Source organism: Equus asinus, chromosome X (assembly GCF_041296235.1).
Source record: "Equus asinus isolate D_3611 breed Donkey chromosome X, EquAss-T2T_v2, whole genome shotgun sequence".
Classification (NCBI taxonomy): domain Eukaryota; kingdom Metazoa; phylum Chordata; class Mammalia; order Perissodactyla; family Equidae; genus Equus; species Equus asinus.
This window is the reverse complement of record NC_091820.1, coordinates 124,783,093-124,803,265: the sequence shown is the minus strand read 5'-3', so window position 1 is coordinate 124,803,265 and position 20,173 is coordinate 124,783,093. Positions and strand designations below refer to the sequence as shown.

General features: G+C 46.5%; 1 protein-coding gene across 2 annotated transcripts in view; it reads right to left on the bottom strand.

Moving 5' to 3' along the window:
* Positions 1-18,864, bottom strand: part of VGLL1 (vestigial like family member 1) — a 32,717-nt gene extending 13,853 nt beyond the window's left edge. For both annotated transcript variants that reach the window (XM_070502784.1, XM_014832763.3), the window contains exons 1-4: positions 18,727-18,864; positions 13,875-14,093; positions 2,356-2,775; positions 507-566 (exon numbers count right to left, since the gene is read on the bottom strand). In XM_070502784.1, coding sequence (XP_070358885.1) covers positions 507-566; positions 2,356-2,775; positions 13,875-14,076 — 682 coding nt within the window. In that variant the 5' untranslated portion in view covers positions 14,077-14,093; positions 18,727-18,864. The remainder of the gene's footprint in view (positions 1-506; positions 567-2,355; positions 2,776-13,874; positions 14,094-18,726) is intronic.
* Between the last annotated feature and the right edge of the window lie 1,309 nt (positions 18,865-20,173).

The window sequence follows — 20,173 nt, the reverse complement described above, 5'->3', positions numbered from 1 at the left end:
GAAGCTAGTAAGTAATGAGGCTGGGTTTGATCCCAGGCCATGAACATCCTGTCTTTCCACTCAGATTGTCCTCATTTGGAAGTTCCTACTGATACCACTTTCAAACTGAGTGTGGAGCTCAGAGCCCTGGGCTTTGGCCTCAGGTGGCATTTTCCCTGACTGCAGAGTCCTGGGGTGGCCCTATGTTCTAGGCTGAAAACTGAACACCTGGGACACAGCAAGCTAATCCTCATGAATTTGTTCATTTTTCTCGGTCACGCTGGTTACATCCAGCTCAGATAATGAACTCAATTGTGTTGCTTCTATAGCAAAATAAGAAAATGGTCAAGACATTTTACAAGATACCAAGTGCGTGGGCTCTTTGAGACTAAGACTATTCTAGCTATGAAAATACTAAATAATAGAAATGAAGGTCTTTTCAGTTGCTGGAGATCCTAACAAGCTTCTCCTCAGATTTGTCCTCAGGGTACAGAGGCGCGCTATCAAAGGCAGAACTAGATACTTACTCTCATATGCAAGGCTGGTACTGGTAGATCCACAATCTGAGGGCAAATACATTTTCTTACCTAGAAAAGAAGAAAACATGGTTGGAAATGCAATCTCTGGGACTGGGTTCGAAAGTGCCCAGTAGTAGCCCCCGGCCTCAAATCACCTCCCCCTCAGTGTATGGACACCTGGCATATTTTCTCTTATCAGATGCTATAAAAACAGAGAAGCTTCTGCTTTGAAGGACCCTTGGGCCTTGCTCCCATCTTATGGGCAGTGTTCCTGATTAGGGGTCACTGACTTCCTCAACAGATCCTGGCCCATCAGTCACCAATTAATACAACTGATGTCAACATTAGTTGGAGTGTGAAGTTTGCAGCAGTCGAGACTTTAGTGATCAACAATTGAGAATGTGTCTAGAGGTTTCGGGAATGGGATAATGCCTGTATTATAGTTTTGCCATGACATGCTTGGCATATAGTAGACGCTTGCTAAATCTTTGCTGAATTGGATTTGAATTATATAGGGTTGTTATGTTTGGGAGGTGATGATTTGAGCCATCTGTGTTCTAACCAACTGTTGAGACAGGGCTCTGCTATGTGTATGCACAGGCATATACACAAACACAGTTGGCCTAATTTTCCCTCTGAATCAAGTAGGAGCAGATTTTTGCAAAAGAGTACAGGGTGGGAATTTTCATAGGTTTCCCAAATATGACATTTTTATGATTTACTCTTTTTAAGTACATTACTAATCAAGCTCTGGAAATGACGGAGTCGTATTTTAATGGGAAATTTGTTTTCAACATGAGATGGAACACAGGGCCTGACTTAGGTTGACTATGCTGAACAGGCCCTTTGTGTATTATATACTTAGTTCAGAGTAAAGGCAGCTTCTAGTAATTTCTTTCAGGCATGGAACACTAGAACCACAGATATGTATGGACTAGGGAGCTGTAAAAGAAGATTCATCCAGAGTACAGAATGCCAGAGGATGCAGACTTGGCCACGTGAATCTATAAAATATACATATTATTACCAATATTTCATATGAAAGGCAAATCTTGTAGTAGCAGAGTGGGTTGCTCTTTTGGTGAAGGTATACTTTAGGCCAATTCTTCCCCATCCTTTTAGAAAGAAGGGAGTCATTTTTTGATGGGTATACTTCATCTAGTAGGCACTAATTAAATATTTGTTGAGGGAGCAAGTGAATGAAGAAATGAATGAGCCTTAAGGGTGTTTTAGTTCAGGAGGAGGGGTGGTGGTCAGGGAGCAGGAACCCAAGGGAAACTGAGCAGGAGGAGCTCAGTGCGCAGGCGCTAGCCATAGACAGCCAGGCACCATGATGGTCTCCAGGCAGTAACAGGAGCTGCATCTACAATTGCTTTGAATTTTAATGTGTGGAGCAGATGGTTGGTATAGATTGTCCTTGTTTTTGCCCAGGAGCCTAGCAGGCATCATTGCAAGTTGCCAACCTGTTTGGAGGATGGAGTTTGAGCCTGTAGGTATGTCAGAGTTCTGTTATACAAATGGATTATTTGATGACTCACACTGAGATGAATGCAGGACCCTACGATTTTAGGCAGTAGCCCATCATTCTTCTAGGAAAGTCCAAGTCAACAGACTGAGATGAATTTTATAGGCCAAGTCCAACTGACTGGCTATCTATGTAACCTCTTAGTCACTGAACTGTGAATGTCAATGAAGCCTAGTGAAGATATATGGAACATTTAAGCAGAACATTCCATCCCTCAAAATCCCCATGTCTGGAGTGACAGCAACTGGTCTTGTTATCCCATCTCAGGCCAACTCACTCTCAACCACAACCAATCAGAGGCAATCCTCCAAGTATCTGGAGGCACTTCCTTACAGTGGGCTGAGGTGGAAGGCAGGTTGAAGAGCAAGCTCGTGCTTCCGGCTATCTGGGCAGAGTTGCAATCCTCCCACATGGCAGATTCTTGAGGATGCGGGAAGTATCTGTCTTGCTGGAGGAGACTTAGGAGGGGCTCATATTTCGCCTCAGGCTGGGGCTCTGGAACCAGCTGCCCCGTGGAGAAGGCATGAGAGTAGTCAGGCTCTGGGGAGCTGGGGCTGGCCAGGGAGGAGAACTGCCACAGCTCGCTAGGCTGAAAGGAGGAGCCCGCAGTCAGGGACAGTGGGTACTGATCCATAGCCACGGGACCAGGCTCATTCAGGCTGCAGCTGGCGGCACCATTTGCAAAAGATACTTCTGGCTCTGGCTTTGTCCACTGAGGAGAGAAACGCCACTGATTTGGAGGCATGTCACTATCTGGGAAGGAAAGATTTAGAGGACATGTTAGGAGTTTATTGTTTTCAAAATGGAAGTAGCTTATTTCTTTCTGGTTAATACATACTATATATACATTTACTTAAATATTTTTATATATATACATCTATAAGAAATACACATATGTATGTATTTTTTTGGGGGGGTGAGGAAGATTGGCCCTGAGCTAACATCTGTGCCAATCTTCCTCTATTTTGTATGTGGGATGCCACCACAGCATGGCTTGATGAGTGGTGTGTAGGTCTGTGTGGCAAACCCTGGGCTGCCGAAGCAGAGTGCACAAACTTAACCGCTATGCCACCAGGCAGGCCCCAGTTCATACTATATTTTTTAATGTGAAGAAAAGGTAAAAAATTAAAGTTACTCTAATCATAATATCTGGAGATCACCATAGTCCACCTTTAGGTGTACTTCTTTCTAGGATTTGTTTCTATTCATGTATGCATTGTTTTCACATCACAAATTCTTTTCAAGGCTGTTTTTGCATCATTAAAATATCATGAACATCCTCATAGCAATGAATAGAGCCAATATCAGCTTTTTAAATGGTTCCACGGTATTCCATCACAAGGCAGTAACATAACTAACAAACATGGTATTTGTGGGCAGCTCAGTTATTTCCATTCTTTTCAATTATATTAACAACCTTGCAATGAGCATCTTTGTATAGTATACATCTTTGCACCCTTGTCCAATTAGCCCCTCAAAGAAACTTCTAGAAGTAGAATTGCTTGATAAGGGTGATTTGTGTTTGGCTGTTGCTGTTGTTCGGCTTTATTTTATAGCTGGTGTTTTGAATACACTGAATAGGAGGGCTCCACAGAACTTTATAAAGGGTTTAACGCTTGCCTGTGTCCATCACTCACACAAGTCTAGAGGTTGAAACTCTATTTTCAAGAGGGATCGGGGGCATAGGGATGATAAGAGACTGGACCAAGTTAGCAAAGCAGATTAGCCAAACAGAGATCTGAGCTGGAGTGATCAGTGATGGGTAGGGAAGTGGTTGCTTGGACCTCTTCCTGCAAAAGCAAAACGCTCAAGGTCAAGCGGTGACTCAGTTTCTTCTTGCAAAGTTCTTGTAGACTGGCTAATGGGGATGGAGTCTCCTTTGGTCTCATAGACACTATGCTATCTGTGCCTATAATAGCGGCTAAATCTGAGTTCCTGAAAGTCTAGGACAACTCATGACATGGATGGATATTTTCCCCATTCTCCACACCCACTCAGGCAAGAAGGGAGGAGGGTGGGAGCTCTGGCAGATGGTGCTTAAAGCCTGGAGCCTCTGGTCTACCCAAGAGAATGAAGGGGGTGTGGGAGTGGAGACAAAGGAAGACTGGAGGGCTGGAGAGGCTGTCTGGTCCCCTTCCCCTCTATCCGCGCCTCTCCCAGCTCTCCTGAATGTTTAATTTGCCTGGACTTTGTACAAGAGAAAAACGTCTGAGAGGTCTGCACAGTGATACTGGAGTGCCCCCACCCACCACCACAGCCTTTTACGTAATACAGACGATAAGAGCAAAATAAGCCCTAACCTACGTAACACAGACATTCTGCCCCACACTTCACGTCATTCCCAGTAAGCGGCGGGCAATGGTTGGCCTCTTTTGATGAAACCAAGGGCAAAGAAACCTGTATTAAGATTCATTCCTGGGGATGAATGCTACTTTCGAAAACTGATATCCGCAAGCCAGTAGCAATTCAGAGCACCGTGTAGCACAAACAAAGTGATTAAGCTGACTTAGTATAATCACTGTCCATGCTTCATATTGAATGAGGGTACTGCATGTCCTAAGCACATTTAGAAACAATGCGCAGCCTCTGACAACTGGGCAGTTTCCATCTGAACTGACCTTACAGATCTCATACATATGGCCTAGGCGCTGAATGCTTGAAATGTGGAAAACAAGGCCCCAGAGTGTTTTGAATGTTTCTTTTAACTGCTCCCCTTCCAGAGTTCTCTGACTCTGACTCTGAAATGTTAAGGGGAGTCGGTGGTGTGCTACAGTCCAAGGTCCCATTTGGTCACTGAGTGCACCAGAGTAGTTTGGATGGGAGCATGTGGGGGGGCACAGAGTGTCCCAATCCAGAATTCACAACAACTCAATAATGGGCTCCGGGTGGCCTGGGGAAAGCCACCTTTCCAGAGCAGGCTTGGGTGTTGGTGTCCCGTGGAGTGGAGACCCTGAATTTTGGTGGGCTTCCAGGGCCAAGTGCTCCAGCAACCGTGCCCACCTACCCTGTGAACCAGGGAAGATATCCCCAATCACAGCCTGGACTGGCTCAAGGCTGCTGCTGCTACTGCTAGAAGTGGCCCTGAAGACACCTTCTCACCCAAGTTCCCCCTCTTAGTTACCTCTGGAGATGAAAGTGCGAGCCTGAGGGAAGATTCAGCTGCCTTCTCAATCTCCTAACGACATTAATGAATGGACAGCACGCAAAGAACGCTTTGATTCTGGGACCCTTGGGGCAGGCTGGATTTTTCTTTCAGTAGCAATACAACAGGCTTCCATCCCATATACTCCAACTCTGAGCATCTGGACCCTGCCTGTTAGTCCCATCCGTGCCTCTAGAATTCCTGAAGACCCTGGTCCTAAGACCACGTCCTGTTCAGAGTGCTAGTCCCCATTTCCCACTCTGCCCTTTTAGGGTGAAACTGGCAGGCCATTCCCCTGCCTCCTAAGCATAGGCAGAGACACAACCCACGCCCACCCATTAACACTTCTGAGAGCCCCAGAATCCTCTCGAAAGCATCTCCAGGCACTGAAGAGTTTGCTTCCACCCCAGAGGACCTTCTCTCCACTCTATCCTTGCATGGTGGCCCTGCCTCCCTATTCCAGACTGGTTTCTGGACACACAAACTTAAATGTCATGCCCTCAGAAAGGCTCTCCCTGAACCTCCATCTAAAGTTTGTCATCCTGCTGCTTTCTGTGACTATACCCAGTTTATTTCCTCCATACCAGTACCCCTAAGCTGTAATTTCTTCATTCATTCAGTCAGTCACTCACTATCATTTGTCTTCCCCACTAGCCAGTGAGCTGTGAGAGGACTGAGATCATGTCTTCTGCTCACCATCATACCCTCAGGAACTTGCACAATGCCTGGAACATAGTAGGCCCTGACCAAATATTATTCTAATGAATGCACACACACATGCATGCGTGCCCATGTGCACACACATGCTTGTACACAAACACACGTACACGCATGTACACTCACAAACGTACACACTCAAACGTGCACAAACACACACCCTCCCCACTAAATCTATTTTGAGGAGAGCAGCATGCAAAGCAGCTGAGAGCACAGACTTTGAAGTCACACAGGCTTGGAGCCCAATCCCAGGTCTGCCACTTCCCAGCTGTGGGACACTGAGCACATCCACTCTCACCTCGGAGCCTCTCGGGACTGTTGTGAGACTGGATGGGACAATCTATGTAAAAGGGCTTAGCACAGTGCCTGGTATATAAAAGGCAGTCAATAAGGGACAGCTATTGCTGATCATTATTTTGGTTTATAAACCCAGTTTGGGCTGACATTCACACAGAAAAAAATGACATTCACATTTTTTTCCTGATTTGCAACCCTCCAGGTAGTCAACCTAGGAAAAAGCACAGTGGTCAAGTATGAGGCCTGAGGATCCTCCCTGCCCTCATCACCTCGCGCCAGAGGGTGGGGAGGGGAGGAAAGGACTGAGCCAAGGCCCGCAGTAGCAGCAGCACTTCAGGGCAGCTGTGGAGGATGGAGTAGATATTTCAGGAGCTTATGCTCAGTGTATGTCCCTTCCCAGGGGTAATACATCAGAGGTGGGCAGGAACAACTGTAAAGCTAGAACATCTTTGGTTTATTGAGCACTTACTATGGGCCAGGCACTTTGCTTAGCGCTGTGCATGCATGATCTCATGTGATCCTCACAGCAACCCAGATGAGAAAATAGACTCAGAGTGGTTAAAGTAACTTGCCTAAGGCCACACAGTTAGCAAGCGGTAGAGCTGTTCGATTCTGATTCCAAACCTCAAGCTCTTACCGGCTGTGCCTCCCCAATATTGCAAAGGCTGCGGTGAGCTGGGCACTTTCACACACTTCTGGGGTTGGAGAGGTGGCAGATGGGTGTGATATTTCTGGGGGGCAATTTGTCAGTATATATCAAAACCCTAAAATTTGTGCATACCCTTTGATCCAATCATTCCACTTATAGCAATTTATTTTAAGGATATGATCAATGATGCATGCAAAAATTTAGCTACAAGGATACTCAAAGTGATATTTATAATATGCTGAAAGATTGGCAACAACCTAAATGTCCAAGAATTTTAATTGATTTGGTACATCTATAAAAAGGATACTTGAGCCATTAAAATGATATTGTAGTAGAACATGTAATGGCCTAGAGAGATGTATATGACTTATTGTCGATTAAAAAAACAAGTTATAACTCATTCCGTGCAAAACGATGTTATGTTGTAAAACTTAGTATGTGTGCACAGATGCACAAGCGGGTTTGTGTTCTGAACGCTTAAGTGTGTCTTCTAAATTTTCAAAAATTAACACATTATTTTTGTGATTAGAAATAGTTTTAAAGTAAAAACTGAAGAAACCACTTGACTTGGTGAATCTGAGTCAGTTGTGAAAGACCGGTCCATAATCGCCCGATTTCCTTCCATCCATCCGTTCTTCTTTCCTTCTCTCTCCCATCTGTCTCTGCCTTTGATACAAATCCTGCTTTACCACGAGGCTCAAACTGAGAACCCTCTGAACATACAGTCCCATCTTATACCGTGAAAGTCCAAACTTTGGCCTGCCCAATCTACACACGTTGACTCTCCTCTCTCTGCCTTCTTGGCTGGTGGCACTTGTCTTTCATTCATTGACCGCAGAAACAAAGAGGATATTCTTTGTATTAGCTGAGGTCGATATAACACCAGAGACAGAGGGACAGCTTGCAGGAGACAGTCCTATTCCAGGGCACCGGGGTGGCCTGCTCAGTCCCACCTCCTCCTTCACAGCCACCTCCCTGGGGCACCTAGTCTTTTACTGACTATCCAGGTTCCTTTTCCCAACTGAAAATGGAGATGAAATACAGAACATGTGCTAGTATTTTGAAAGTGGCTAAGAGCTCAGTATCTGGAATCAAACGGATCTGGTTGTGAATAGCTGCCCTTTACTAGCTGTGAGATCTTGGATAAGTCACTTGACTCTCTGAGCCTCAGTTTCCCTACCAGGAAACTGGGAATGGTGAGAGTTAATGCATAGGTTGGCGTGAGGCCTCAATGAGATAATCCATGTGACAGCCCCTAGCAAAGGGCCTGGCAAACAGGAAGTGCTCAGTAAATGTTAGCCATTATAAACATTATTAGTGATGGTCCTTACGGGCATTAACCCTCTTGCTGGGGTGTTGTCAGGGTCCACAAAGGCAGGACAATGGGATAGTCAAGACACTGACTCTGGAGTCTGACTGACCTGGGTCTCAATCTCTGTCGCTCACTGGCTGTGTGACCTGTCTCCTCCTTTGCCCTCCCTGCTGTGTCAAGTGAGGGTATTAATATCCATTGTAAAGTGCTTCTGTGGAGCACAGCACGCATGCAGGAAACTGCCCGAGTCTAAGTGTGCAGCTGGGGGACTTTTCACAACCTGGGTAATGCGCACCCAAAGAAGAGAACACGACTGCCACCCTAGAAGCCCCCCTCATGCCCCCTTCCAGCCACTAGCACCCTCAAAGGTAACCACTCTCCTGTCTTCTAACACCGTAACCAGAGTTTGCCCATCTTGGGCCTTTGTAAATCACAGTGGATCTTGAAGACTGAAGTGAATGCAGTAATTGTAGCATGGTGTCTGGCGTTCTGTGGGAGCTCACTGCATGTTGGTGCAGATTCCTCCTCCTTACCGGAAAGGAAGACACGAAGTTGTCAGTGTTCACAAGGGCCATAAACAACCAGCATGACTATATCTCATATAGATATTCACACTAAGTAAGAAACTGAGGGGCCAGCCTGGTGGCATAGCGGTTAATCTCATGTGTTCTGCTTCGGCAGCCTGGGGTTCACCAGTTCGGATCCCGGGTGTGGACCTACACCACTTATCAAGCCATGCTTTGGCAGGCATCCCACACATAAATTGGAGCAAGATGGGCATGGATGTTAGCTCAGGGCTAATCTTCCCCAGCAAAAAAGAAAAGGAAAAGAAACTGAGCATTTCTTCCCCTCCGTGGGGGATTGTGGCAGAAGGGAGAGAGAAGGAGATGGACCTGGCTGTGAAAGGCCTCTGGGTGCTCAGGTATACGCCCTCTCACCTTCTCTCAGCGGCCAGGCCTGGGGCTGGGCTCAGGGCTGGGGCAGGAAGAACATGGAGCGGGCTGTGCACCAGGACTGTGCCCCGCCCCCAGAAATGGTAACTGCTGAAGCTTCCAGTTACCCGCTCTGAAATCCCCAGTGTCCTTTTAAAAGGGAGATAATTCAAAGATACTTTCAGCTTATGTTTTCTTTTCTGAAGTACAGCCAGAATAAATTCTATGTAAGTAAATAAAAAAACAACTTTGATTTGGGAGAAGCAGCCAGGAAATTCGATGGCATTTCCTAGCCACATGGGTCTCTGTGTTTGCGCTTTGCATATTTGGCTTGACAGAGCGCCCTTAGAATGTGGGCAAGTCGGAGATGGGAGCCTGTGAATGGGAGCCTGTTCTCCTGGGCAGGCCTCAGCTGGGGCTGGGCGGCCTGGGGCTGGCCCGCAGGGGCTGAGAGGATGCTAACGGGCAGTAATCAAAGGCCACTTTATGGGCTTGCCATCATCATTTTTGAAGCTACATGTATCTCATAGCACCTCCAGTGAGAGCTGCTTGGGGACTGGTCTCCTTTCCTGGGGCCCTTCCCTGCGGCAGGAGAACTGATGAGAAACTTGACTCCTAACCATGATAAGAGGGGCCTTGAGGAAGACAGGCTTTCTCCTCCATTTGCTCAATCAGCCAGACAAACGTTTGCCTGTGAGGGAGATAACATCTTCACAGCCAAGGGATCTGTGAGACTCTCACAGGGAAAATGGAACAACCAAGAAGGTAGGTGGAGAAGAAAGCCGCCTCTCTGTTTGGCTTAGGAAGGCTGACTTGAGCAAGAAACAAGGCCATGTCGAAGTTCCCTTAGTGGGCAGGGGCTTTACAGAATACAGAGTGAAGTGAGCAAGCATAGGAAACAGCACAGCTGCCACACAGCAGAAGCCCCTGGAAAACCTAAAGTCTTACAGGAGGGTGCCACTGCTCTGTGATCCTAATGTTTTGAATGCAGGCCTTCCTGTCCACTCTAGCTATTCAAAAACCCATGTTGAGGGGGCCGACCCCGTGGCCCAGTGGTTAAGATCGTGTGCTCCACTTCGGTGGCCCAGGGTTTTGCCAGTTCGGATCCTGGGTGCAGACATCACACCACTCATCAGGCCACGCAGAGGCGGTGTCCCACATGCCACAACTAGAAGGACCCACAACTAAAATATACAACTATGTACTGGGGGGATTTGGGGAGAAAAAGCAATTTAAAAAAAAAGAAGAGTGACAACAGTTGTTAGCTCAGGTGCCAATCTTTAAAACAAAACAAAACAAAACACATGTTGAGCTTTCACACCACCACCATAAAAATAACCAACACCTACATGGCACTTGCTATGTGCCACTCAACAAGCATCATCTCATTGACTCCTCCTGTAGTTAAATGATACTCAGGTTTAGAGATGAGGAAACTGAGGCACAGAGCAATGAAGTGATGTGCCCTGAGATTGCACTGTTAATAAATGGTGGAGCTGGCCTGGCCTCAGCCTACCTGGTTCTAAAGCCACGCACCACACGTATTCCCTTTCTACGTGCCTCCATCTGTGGCAGGCATCAATACCCCGTGATCCAAATCACAAGTGCATTCATTCAAGCAATATTTACTGAGCGCCTTCCATGTGTCAGGCGTTGGGCTAGATACTTGGAAAGCAACAGTTAACAGACTGAGTCCCTGCTGCCATGGAATTCAGAGTCTGGAGGGTAGGAGGAAACAGGAAAGAAACTTGTAAATATATAATATGCCCAGTGGTGACAAATGCTAAGAAGAAAATAAAATGAAGTAAGAAGACAGAGGGTGACAGGGTAGGGGCTACTATTTTTTAAAATAGATCATTCAGAGAAAGCCTGGCTAGAGAGGTAACATTCGGAGGGAGATGTGAATGAAGAAAGGGGAAGTCGTGCAGTTATCTGGGGAAAGAGCATTTCAGGGAGATGGAAGAGGAGGTGCCAAGGGCCTGAGGCAGGATTGTATGTGGCATGTTCTACAAATAACAAGGAGGCTAGACTGGATTGAGTAAAGCGGGAAGTAGTAGGATATGAGATCAGAAGGATAACAGGGTCCCAGATGAGGGGGTCCCCATTAAAGACTTTGAATTTGATTCCAGGTGAGATGAGAAGCTATTGGAGGGTGTTGAACGGAAGAGTGATATTATATGACTTTCATTTTAATGGTATCATTCTACCTGCTATCTTGAGAATAGCCTGAAAGGGAGCAAGGGTGGAAGCAAGCAGACCCATTAGGAGGCTACTGCAAAAATCCAGGAGGAGATGATGGCTTCTCAGACCAAGGTGATGGCAGCAGAGGTGGGGAGAAGTGGTCAGATCTTGGATATATTTTGAAGGTAGAACTTACAGAATTTCCCAAAGGATTGGATGTGGGGTACGAGAGAAAAAGAAGAGTTAAATCTGACTCCAAGTAATTGGAAGGATGCAGCTGCCATTTATTGAGATGGAGGAGACTGTGGCCAGAGCAGGGTGACGGGGAGATTAAGAGCTCTGCTTGGGACCTGTTTTGATTGAGATTCCTGTTAGATTTGTGAAGTGAAGGTATCAAGTAGACAGCTGGATAGACAGGTCTGAAATCCAGTCTAGGCTGAAGATATACATTTGGAATTGATCATCATATAGATGGCATTTAAGACCAAGAGACTGGAAGAGATCCCCTAGGGAGAGTGTGTAGAGAGATCCAGACCTGAGTCCTGGGGCCCTCAAATGTTTAGAAGTTGGAGAGAGGAGGACATCCAGCAAAGGAGACCGCGAAGGAGCAGTAACCAGGGATGGAGGAGGAAAACCAAGAGAGTGCGATGCTCTGGAGTCCAAGGAAAGGAGGTATTTCCGAGAGGAGGGAGCAATCAGCTGCAGCAAATGTTACTGATGGGTCAACTAAGACGAGGACAGAGAGAAGGAGCACTGGACTTGGAAAGCAGAGGTCACTGGCTGACCTTGGCCAGAGTGGTTTCAGGGAGTGATGGGGATGAAAGCCTGACTGGAGTGGATTCTAGAGAGCAGGAGAGGAGAGGAAGAGGACAGAGCACGCATGGACACCACTTTTGAGTCTTGCTGCAAAATGAAGCAGAGAAACGGGGCAATATGCTGAGAGTTGGTTTTGCCAGGCAAGCGGATAGAGGAAGTGAGGGACTATGGACTGATGGTACTTACAAGGGAGTGAGCGTAATGAAGCCAAGCCAATGAAGGCAGAACTAAATCAAAGAGTCAAACAGCCAAAGTCGGCAGATTTGTCCGTGCACAAAGAGACTGGAGTTTTGACCCTTCTGGGGACCCAGTTAGATCCTCTGAACCCCTCTAACACATTTATCAGCTCTTACCACATGTAAATTCCCCGAATGACTCAAAATCACAGTCATTCCTGCTCCTGCTCTGAAATACTCAGCACAGCCTTGGACACCACCTCCCCACTCTCCACTCAGCTCCTTGTGCCCATTTTAACAACCAGTTCTACACCATTTTCTTTAGTATCTGCTGCTACCACACCCTCTTTCACATGTTTACTTAACCCACAAGAGTCTCTGAGAAAAGTCACATCTCCTGACCAGAAAAGTAACTTCTAGGAGAGAAGTAAACTCTGCAAAGGTAAGTGCATCAGACATACACCAACCCCCTTCTAGACCCAAAAGGCAAAGACGGAGCGATGGTGTCTGAAAACAGGTAAGCTCTTTCCCCACCTGGCAGAGGCCCCACTTGGCTGTTTTGCACAGGCATACGCATCCTCCGATGAGAGCAAGACTTTCAATGTGTGTGCCTGGCAACAATAAGGAACTCTAAAATCCACCAGACTCTGGTCTGTTTGCACATTTCAAAAACGCGATGAGGAGCCCTATCAATGCACGTCCAGCTGGCAGGGTGACGTCTCCATGAGGCACAGCAGGCACCAGGGCCTGATGAATATTTTTCTAGGGCCCATGAATACTTTCAGGATCCCAGGAAAATGTTTGAACTTCTTTGAAAATCAAGAAGAAAACAATGAATAATGATAATGAATACATAAAAATGAATCCAGCCTGGATTAGATTTGTTTTTATACCAATGCAGTCACAAAATGTCCTTTTTCATAAGGCACATATGGAGGAAGGTGCCTTTGAGGGCAAAGCTGTCTAGGGTCCACGAAAGTCATCCTGCCGTCCCTGCCAGCTTAATTTTTACGGCTTTCTCCAAACCTGGATATTTTGATGAGCACATTTTGACATAGCTCTCTTGAAATAACTGTTTTGAGCTGAAAGAATGCTTATTTTAACAAAATTACCAAATAGTGTGTGCAATAGACAGCCGTGATGCTGTTAAGGATGGAGAGAGGGATGTGGCGAGACCTCCACCTCCCTCCCTCTGACCCTAGCCCGCTCACCAGACCATCCACGATTAGTTGAAAGGAGGCTGGGTGTACCTACATGGGACATGCTTTCTCTTATCATGAATCCTGCCCTGTCAGGCCAATAGTTGTAGTAACAGTAGTAATAATAACAATTAATAACAAGACTGATAATAGTGATAATAGCAAACAGTTGTGTTATTCTCATTGTGTACTGAGCAATGAACCCAGCCTTTAACACAATTGAGGAAATAATGAAATAGGTAAACTAATTTGATTAAACAGTGTCCATTTTCACATTCAACTTCTAAGAAAGGGGTGCGGCTTCCCACCAGACAGTGTGACTTCCCTTCAGCAAATATACACGTCTAAGTGCATCAAGGGCATCAGAGAACTGGTCTTTCAGTGATAGACTTGATAGAGAATTCCAGCCCCGTCCCTCCCAGCATGCTCACCATTCCTCAGGATCACATCTTCACTCTGGCTCGGGAGGCTCGGTCCCTGGGGGTTCCTGACGTTGCTCAGAGCTCTGGAGAAGTGTTCATCCACGACGCTGCTGATGTCTCCTTGGAAATAGGTGAAAAGGACACACCGGGAGTTCCACTCAGTCTTTACAGGCCTCTGCGTCTGGACAGCAGTCTTCCCCGTTTCCTCCATGGTGACACAGGTGGCAGCTGCGGATCAAACACAAAATGTTACTGGCATTATTTTTTCCCAGTGGCTTGGCTATAGGTTGGATAGCGGCATCCTTGGGGGCAAGCAGTTTACTCCTATCGAATACAGGTTCTCCCTGGGGCCCCAGGAAGCCACTGAGCTCCTGAGCAGTTGTAAGAAGCTCAACAACCACGCTGTGCTGGCCTCAGGACCAGCGGAGGAGCCTTGTCTGATGAGTGTTCAGGAAACGGGACAGAGCTCTAGGAAGCGCTGAAGGGACCCTCTCTTACAAACGAGAATTCTTCTAGAAACAAGACTAGGAGAGCATCACGAAATGAGAAAATTAAAAAAAGGACATTGAGCCCAAATAGCGGAGTAACCTACCTTCTTAGGGAAGTGCCTTCCTCCTCCCATTACTGCGTATAGAATCCCCTGGACAAAGGCATGGGCCCCCTGGGGAGCCTGAGTAAAGCAATGCAGCGGGTCTTGACAATTTTGGTTTTCATAATAAGCATTGCTTTCCATCTTGACCACTTCCATGCAAGAGAATAAAACACAACAAATTCTCCCACTCCTCCTGATGCTGTAATCTACGTGTGATGGTGTCCTGCATCCACCCCCACCCCATCTTACAGACTAACAATTACAAACGACACAAGTAAGTCCTAAGGCCTCCAGACAGATTCTGAACCAAATGCATATCTGAGAAACAAAACATTTTTTACATCAATATATTGTGGCACGTGGATGAAAAGCACCTGAAAGATTTAGATCGTCAGCTCTGGTCACCACCATCACCTCCGCACTGAGAACAGTGCCTGCAATAGAGTAGATGTTCAATAGCTGTTGGCTGAATTGCCTTAAACTTGGCCCCCATCGTTGCAGCCTACCTGTGAGCTCCTCGAGGGCACAGCCTGTCCTTCTGCACCCAGGCCAGGACCTGGCATACACTGGGCACTCAAGAGATGCTATGGCCTTTCATTACTAGAGAAGTAGCCTGTTTGGATGCTTCTTTACCTTTGGCTACCCAATCTGACCAGCTATGCACTGTCTAAAGAATATCTTTAATCTACTTATCCTTGTGAATATAGTAAGAAAGATTCGAGTTTAATAGCTTGTCTCCCTCTCTAGTCTATGGGATTCTTGAGGATGGGAGCCATTTCTCATTCATTTCTTTATCCCCAGCACCTAGCACAATGTAGGTATTCAGTAAACAATGGCTGAATAATTGAATGCCATTTCACGCAGAGAAAGTACAATGCATGGAAATCACACCAATTAGGAGTCAGAGGGCCTGGGGTTTTCTCAGCTGTGACTTTGGGGAAACCACAAAGCCTCTCTGGGCTTCAGATTCCTCTTGGGTGAAATGAGGAGATTTAAGTATATGACTTCTGCAGCCTGTTCTTTCACGGTTCTGCTAGAAGTGTCAACAGATTATGATGGGGACATTAGGGAAGGAATCTGGCAGCGAGCAGGGGACCCTTTCTAAAAGTTCTCCTTTCAGAATCATTCTAGCCCCATTCACAACTGGATTAGGCTGTCTACAGACGCCTTCAATAGACCACATTAATCTGCTTCTCCTGGGTGAGAGCCATGCTAAGCATAACCAGGCGCTACCCGAAAAATGAGTCGATTGTATCTTTATCTCGAAAAACATGTGAACAACCACTTGGACAAACCATTTGGCAGTTTCTTATAAAGTTAAACATACATTTACCATATGACCTAGCAATCCCACTGCTAGGGACATATAGCCAAGAGAAACGTAAACATATATCCGCACAAAAATGAATATTCCTAGAGGCTTTATTCATAGTAGCCAAAAAGTGGAGACGACCCAAATGTTTATCACCAGGAGAATAAATAAACTAGCTGCAACACTTTCATACAATGGAATCATATTAAGCAATAAAAGGGAGCAAACTACCAATCCACGCAACGGCACGGCTGAACCACAACAACATTATGTTGAGTGAAAAAAGCCAGACACAAAAGCCCACATGTTGTATGGTTCCGCTTACACGGAACAGGCACAAATAGTCTATGGCGACAGAAGTCAGAACAGTGGTTGCTGTGGCGTGGAAACTGGGAAGCAGCATGAGGGAGCTCTCAGAGGTGCTGGAAGCGTCCTACATCTTGACGAAGGTGAAGGATATTTGCGGATGGATACCTTTGTCAAAACTCATCAAATTGTACACTTAAGATCTGTGCGTTTCACTGCAGGTAAATTATTCCTCAGTGAAAAAGCACATGATATATTTAGATACTCGGAGTCCTAGAAATCAAAGGTGTTATCCTTGAGCACATTATGAATAAGTCAGATAGAGAAAGACAAGCACTGTATGATATCACTTATATGTGGAACCTAAAAAAGCCAAACTTGTAAAAACAGAGAGTAAAATGAGGGTTGCCAAAGGACGAGGGTAGGGGGACAGGTCAGATGTGTAAGGGTACAAACTCGCAACGAGTAGTAAATAAGCCCTAGAGATCTAATGCACAATACTGTGACTATAAACAAAAATACTGTATTATAGTCACCAAACTTGCTAAGAGACTAGAACTTATCTGACTACTAAAAAGAAGTGATAATTATGTAACGTGATAGAGGGGCTAATTATTGCTACAGGGCAATCATATTACAATATGTAAATTTATCAAATTAACATCTTGTACACCTTAAATTTACGCAACATTATACGTCAAATATATTTCAAAAAAAGCGAAAAAAAAATAAAGCCAAGGTGGTATGAATTATAAAGTAATGGTAAACTTGGGAACGGGAACAGGGGCCGGCCCGGTGGTGCAGCGGTTAAGGGCACACATTCCGCTTCTGCGGCCCAGGGTTCGCTGGTTCAGATCCCGGGTGCGGACACGGCACCGCTTGGCAAGCCATGCTGTGATAGGCGTCCCACATATAAAGTAGAGGAAGATGGGCACGATGTTAGCTCAGGGCCAGTCTTCCTCGGGAAAAAGAGGAGGACTGGCGGCAGATGTTAGCTCAGGGCTAATCTTCCTCAAAAAAAAAAAAAAAACCAAAAGATGGAAACAGCACTTTTTCTAAAGCTATAGTTTATGGAATACCTCCTCAGTGCCAGAAACTGTATATATACTTTCTCCAACATTTACAGCCCTCAAAGTAGGTTTTATCCCCACTTGATAGATGAGCAAATTGGGACTTAGAGAAGGTGAAATAAACTGCCCACGCCACACTGCTAAGTGGTGGCAGAACTGGGATTTGAACCCAGGTTTCTCTGGCTTCAATATCTGTCCTTTTCCCACGGTCCCCTACTGTCTACCTGGGAGGACTAAGAGTCCCTTCCCTCCTATGGGTTTCAGTCTCCCCTTCTATCAAATGCGAGGTCTTGGCCCCTAATCTCTAGGGGACCTCAAGCCAGGACCCTAAGCCAGCCACCTGGTTTCCTTCAGGGAACGCAGGTACAACAGCCGCGCACTCCCTTGGGGCTTCTCCTTGAGGCCTCTGCCTGCAAGGGCCGCGTAGCACCTTTGTAGGACTCGCCCTTTTACTCTCGGAATTGCCGGTAGCCACTGCTCTAGGCTCAGGTTTGGCACAGCTTGCAGTCTGTCTTTGCTAAATCTCTCTGAAGCCACGAGCGAAGCAGCTGGCGGGACCCTGGACACCAGCGCCGGGAAGCACACTCCTACTCTCCTTGGGTAGAGACCATATAAACCACAGGCCAGCGGGCCACAGCCAGGGAAGGATAGAAATAGAGAAAGTCAGAGCAACGTCTCAGTCCCACCACCTCGGAAGGCTCAGAAATAGGCAACCGGGGATTGCGAAGAAACCACAAGCACTACCTCTGCCCCTCTCCTCCACCCTAAACACCCGGACACGCATTCAAAAGGAAAACCATGGGTTCCTTCTCTGGATCCAGCTCACAAGCAACTCTCTGGGCTGCGCTCAGACCTCAATGGAGAGGATCGGTGTTTGAGAGATATTACAATTCTGAGAACTGTTATTTGGCTCAATCCTTTGCAGAACTGCATCTCACTGAACCTCTGGAGAAACTTGAGCAGTTGCGTCGTCAAACGAGCCCTCCGTGAAGGGTCTCCTTATTCGTGTGTGAATTGGTGGCATGGGTCTGGCTTAGGAGAAGGGGATGCTGCAAAGCTGGAAGTAAGGCGGAAAAAAGGGTGGGACTTCCCCGGAAAAGATGTTTCTGTATCAGCGCCTGGCTTGTAGTAAAAGCCTCTTGCAGACAAAACCCCAAGGCCAAGCTTTGCCAGCTGTGCAGTTAGAAGAGCATAATTACAAAAGTACACAGTAGCTTGCAATTTCCGCAATGCACAAAATATAAAGACAGCAACTGCTCCAGGCAGACCTTGAAATATTGCCCAATCTTCTGCACAAATATTTTAACACTGAATCTAATACCAGCAGTTTGGGCTCAACTCTACCACAGTCTGCCTGCACGGACACGCTTACCACCCTTCCGCAAAATGGTACCCAGCACTCCGGGGTTGGAGTGGGGAGTCAGAGAGGTTGTTAGAATGATCACTTGGAAGAAAGCCCCCAAAGGGACCAGATTGTATCTCACTGTGCAAAGCATGCGATGCTCACCCACCTCCGCCCTGATTCCTTCCCAGTTGAATTTCCATCCCTGCTCCCCTCCAAAAGTCCCCAGCTTTGCCTACCTTAATTCCTGACTATCGGCTGAGGCGGAGCAAGATGCTGTGGCTGAGCAAAGATGCGTCTTGACGCCCACAGCTGCCTGGCCCGCTTTAAAGCCGCTCAGTGCTTGCGGAAGCAGGGGCTGGGGATTTTGTACCCTCCCCTCACTACTTTCTACCCCTCTAGCTGGGGCTATACAAGGCATTTCCTGCTAGCTATCTATTAAGAATGCAGAAAATGCACTCCAACAAGTCAATCGGGTTGGGCACCTGCAGGAATGAGGAAAATAGGTAGCTCTTTTTTATTTCTTTCTTTTTGCATTAAAAAAAAGCACTTAGCAATATTGTCTCTTAAAGTAGGCTGCCAATTGTTTGCCCGGAAACCACACGCAGAGTCAATAAGGTCTAAACCATCAGCTGTGGGGCTCGGATCAAGCCGATGTAACTTTCAGCCCCAGGAACTGAAAGAGCCAGCTTGGCTCATCACTACTTTCTCCCTCTGCCCGCGTGGGAAGAGAAGAGGAGCCCAGACCCCTAGGATTGTGGACTTGTCACGGGCTTCCGTGGGCCCCAGAGGGAGTGAGGACTTCTCTGAATCTGCAATAGACAAATCAGTTTAGGGACTCCAGCTGGAGGTTTGGAGCAGGGAAGTCCCAATCCTCGTTTTGAAAAATCTTGAATATCACCTTAGGAAGTGGCGCGATCATTTGGGCCCCAAGCTCTGGAGCCACTCTTCACTCCTCTCATCCTCTATTTCAACAATATTAATTTAACAAATATTTATTAAACATCTACTACGTGCTAGGTGCTATTCTGGGAGTTCTGTTCTATAGCAAAGAAAACAGACCAAATCTCTGCCTTCACGGAACAAATACACACACACGTTATGTGTTCGTGGGTACATGTACATATGGACGTTACATGTATAATGTCAGATGGCGATGAGTACTACAAAGAGAAATTAATCGGGAAAATTAAGCAGGGAAGGGGAATAGGGAGTGCAGGGGTGAGGTGCAAATTTATATAGGGTGGCCAAGAAAGGATTTTCTGATAAGGTGACATATGAGCAGAACCCTGAGGGAAAAAGCCATGTTGATACCTGCTTTCCTGATATCTCAGGGAATATCAAATGCAAAAGGTGGGATCAGGCTTGATCTGTTCACAGAAGGGCGAGGAGGCCAGTGTGGCTGGAGAGGAGGGAGTGAGAGGAGACAGGGGCCAGATCACAAAGGGAGCGTTGGTCACGCTAAGGCTTTTGACTTTTTGTCTAAGTGAGAAGGAAACCCACTGGAGGGTCTGGAAGAACACGTCAACAAAACCTGAAGGCTCTCCCTTCAAAACCCATTTCAATCTGTCCTTTCTTACCACCTCTCCCAGGCTCCCATCATTTCTCCCTGGGACCACCCGCCACAACCTCCTAACTGGACTCCTTACTTCCACCCTTATCCTTTTCTAATCCATTCACCCCAAG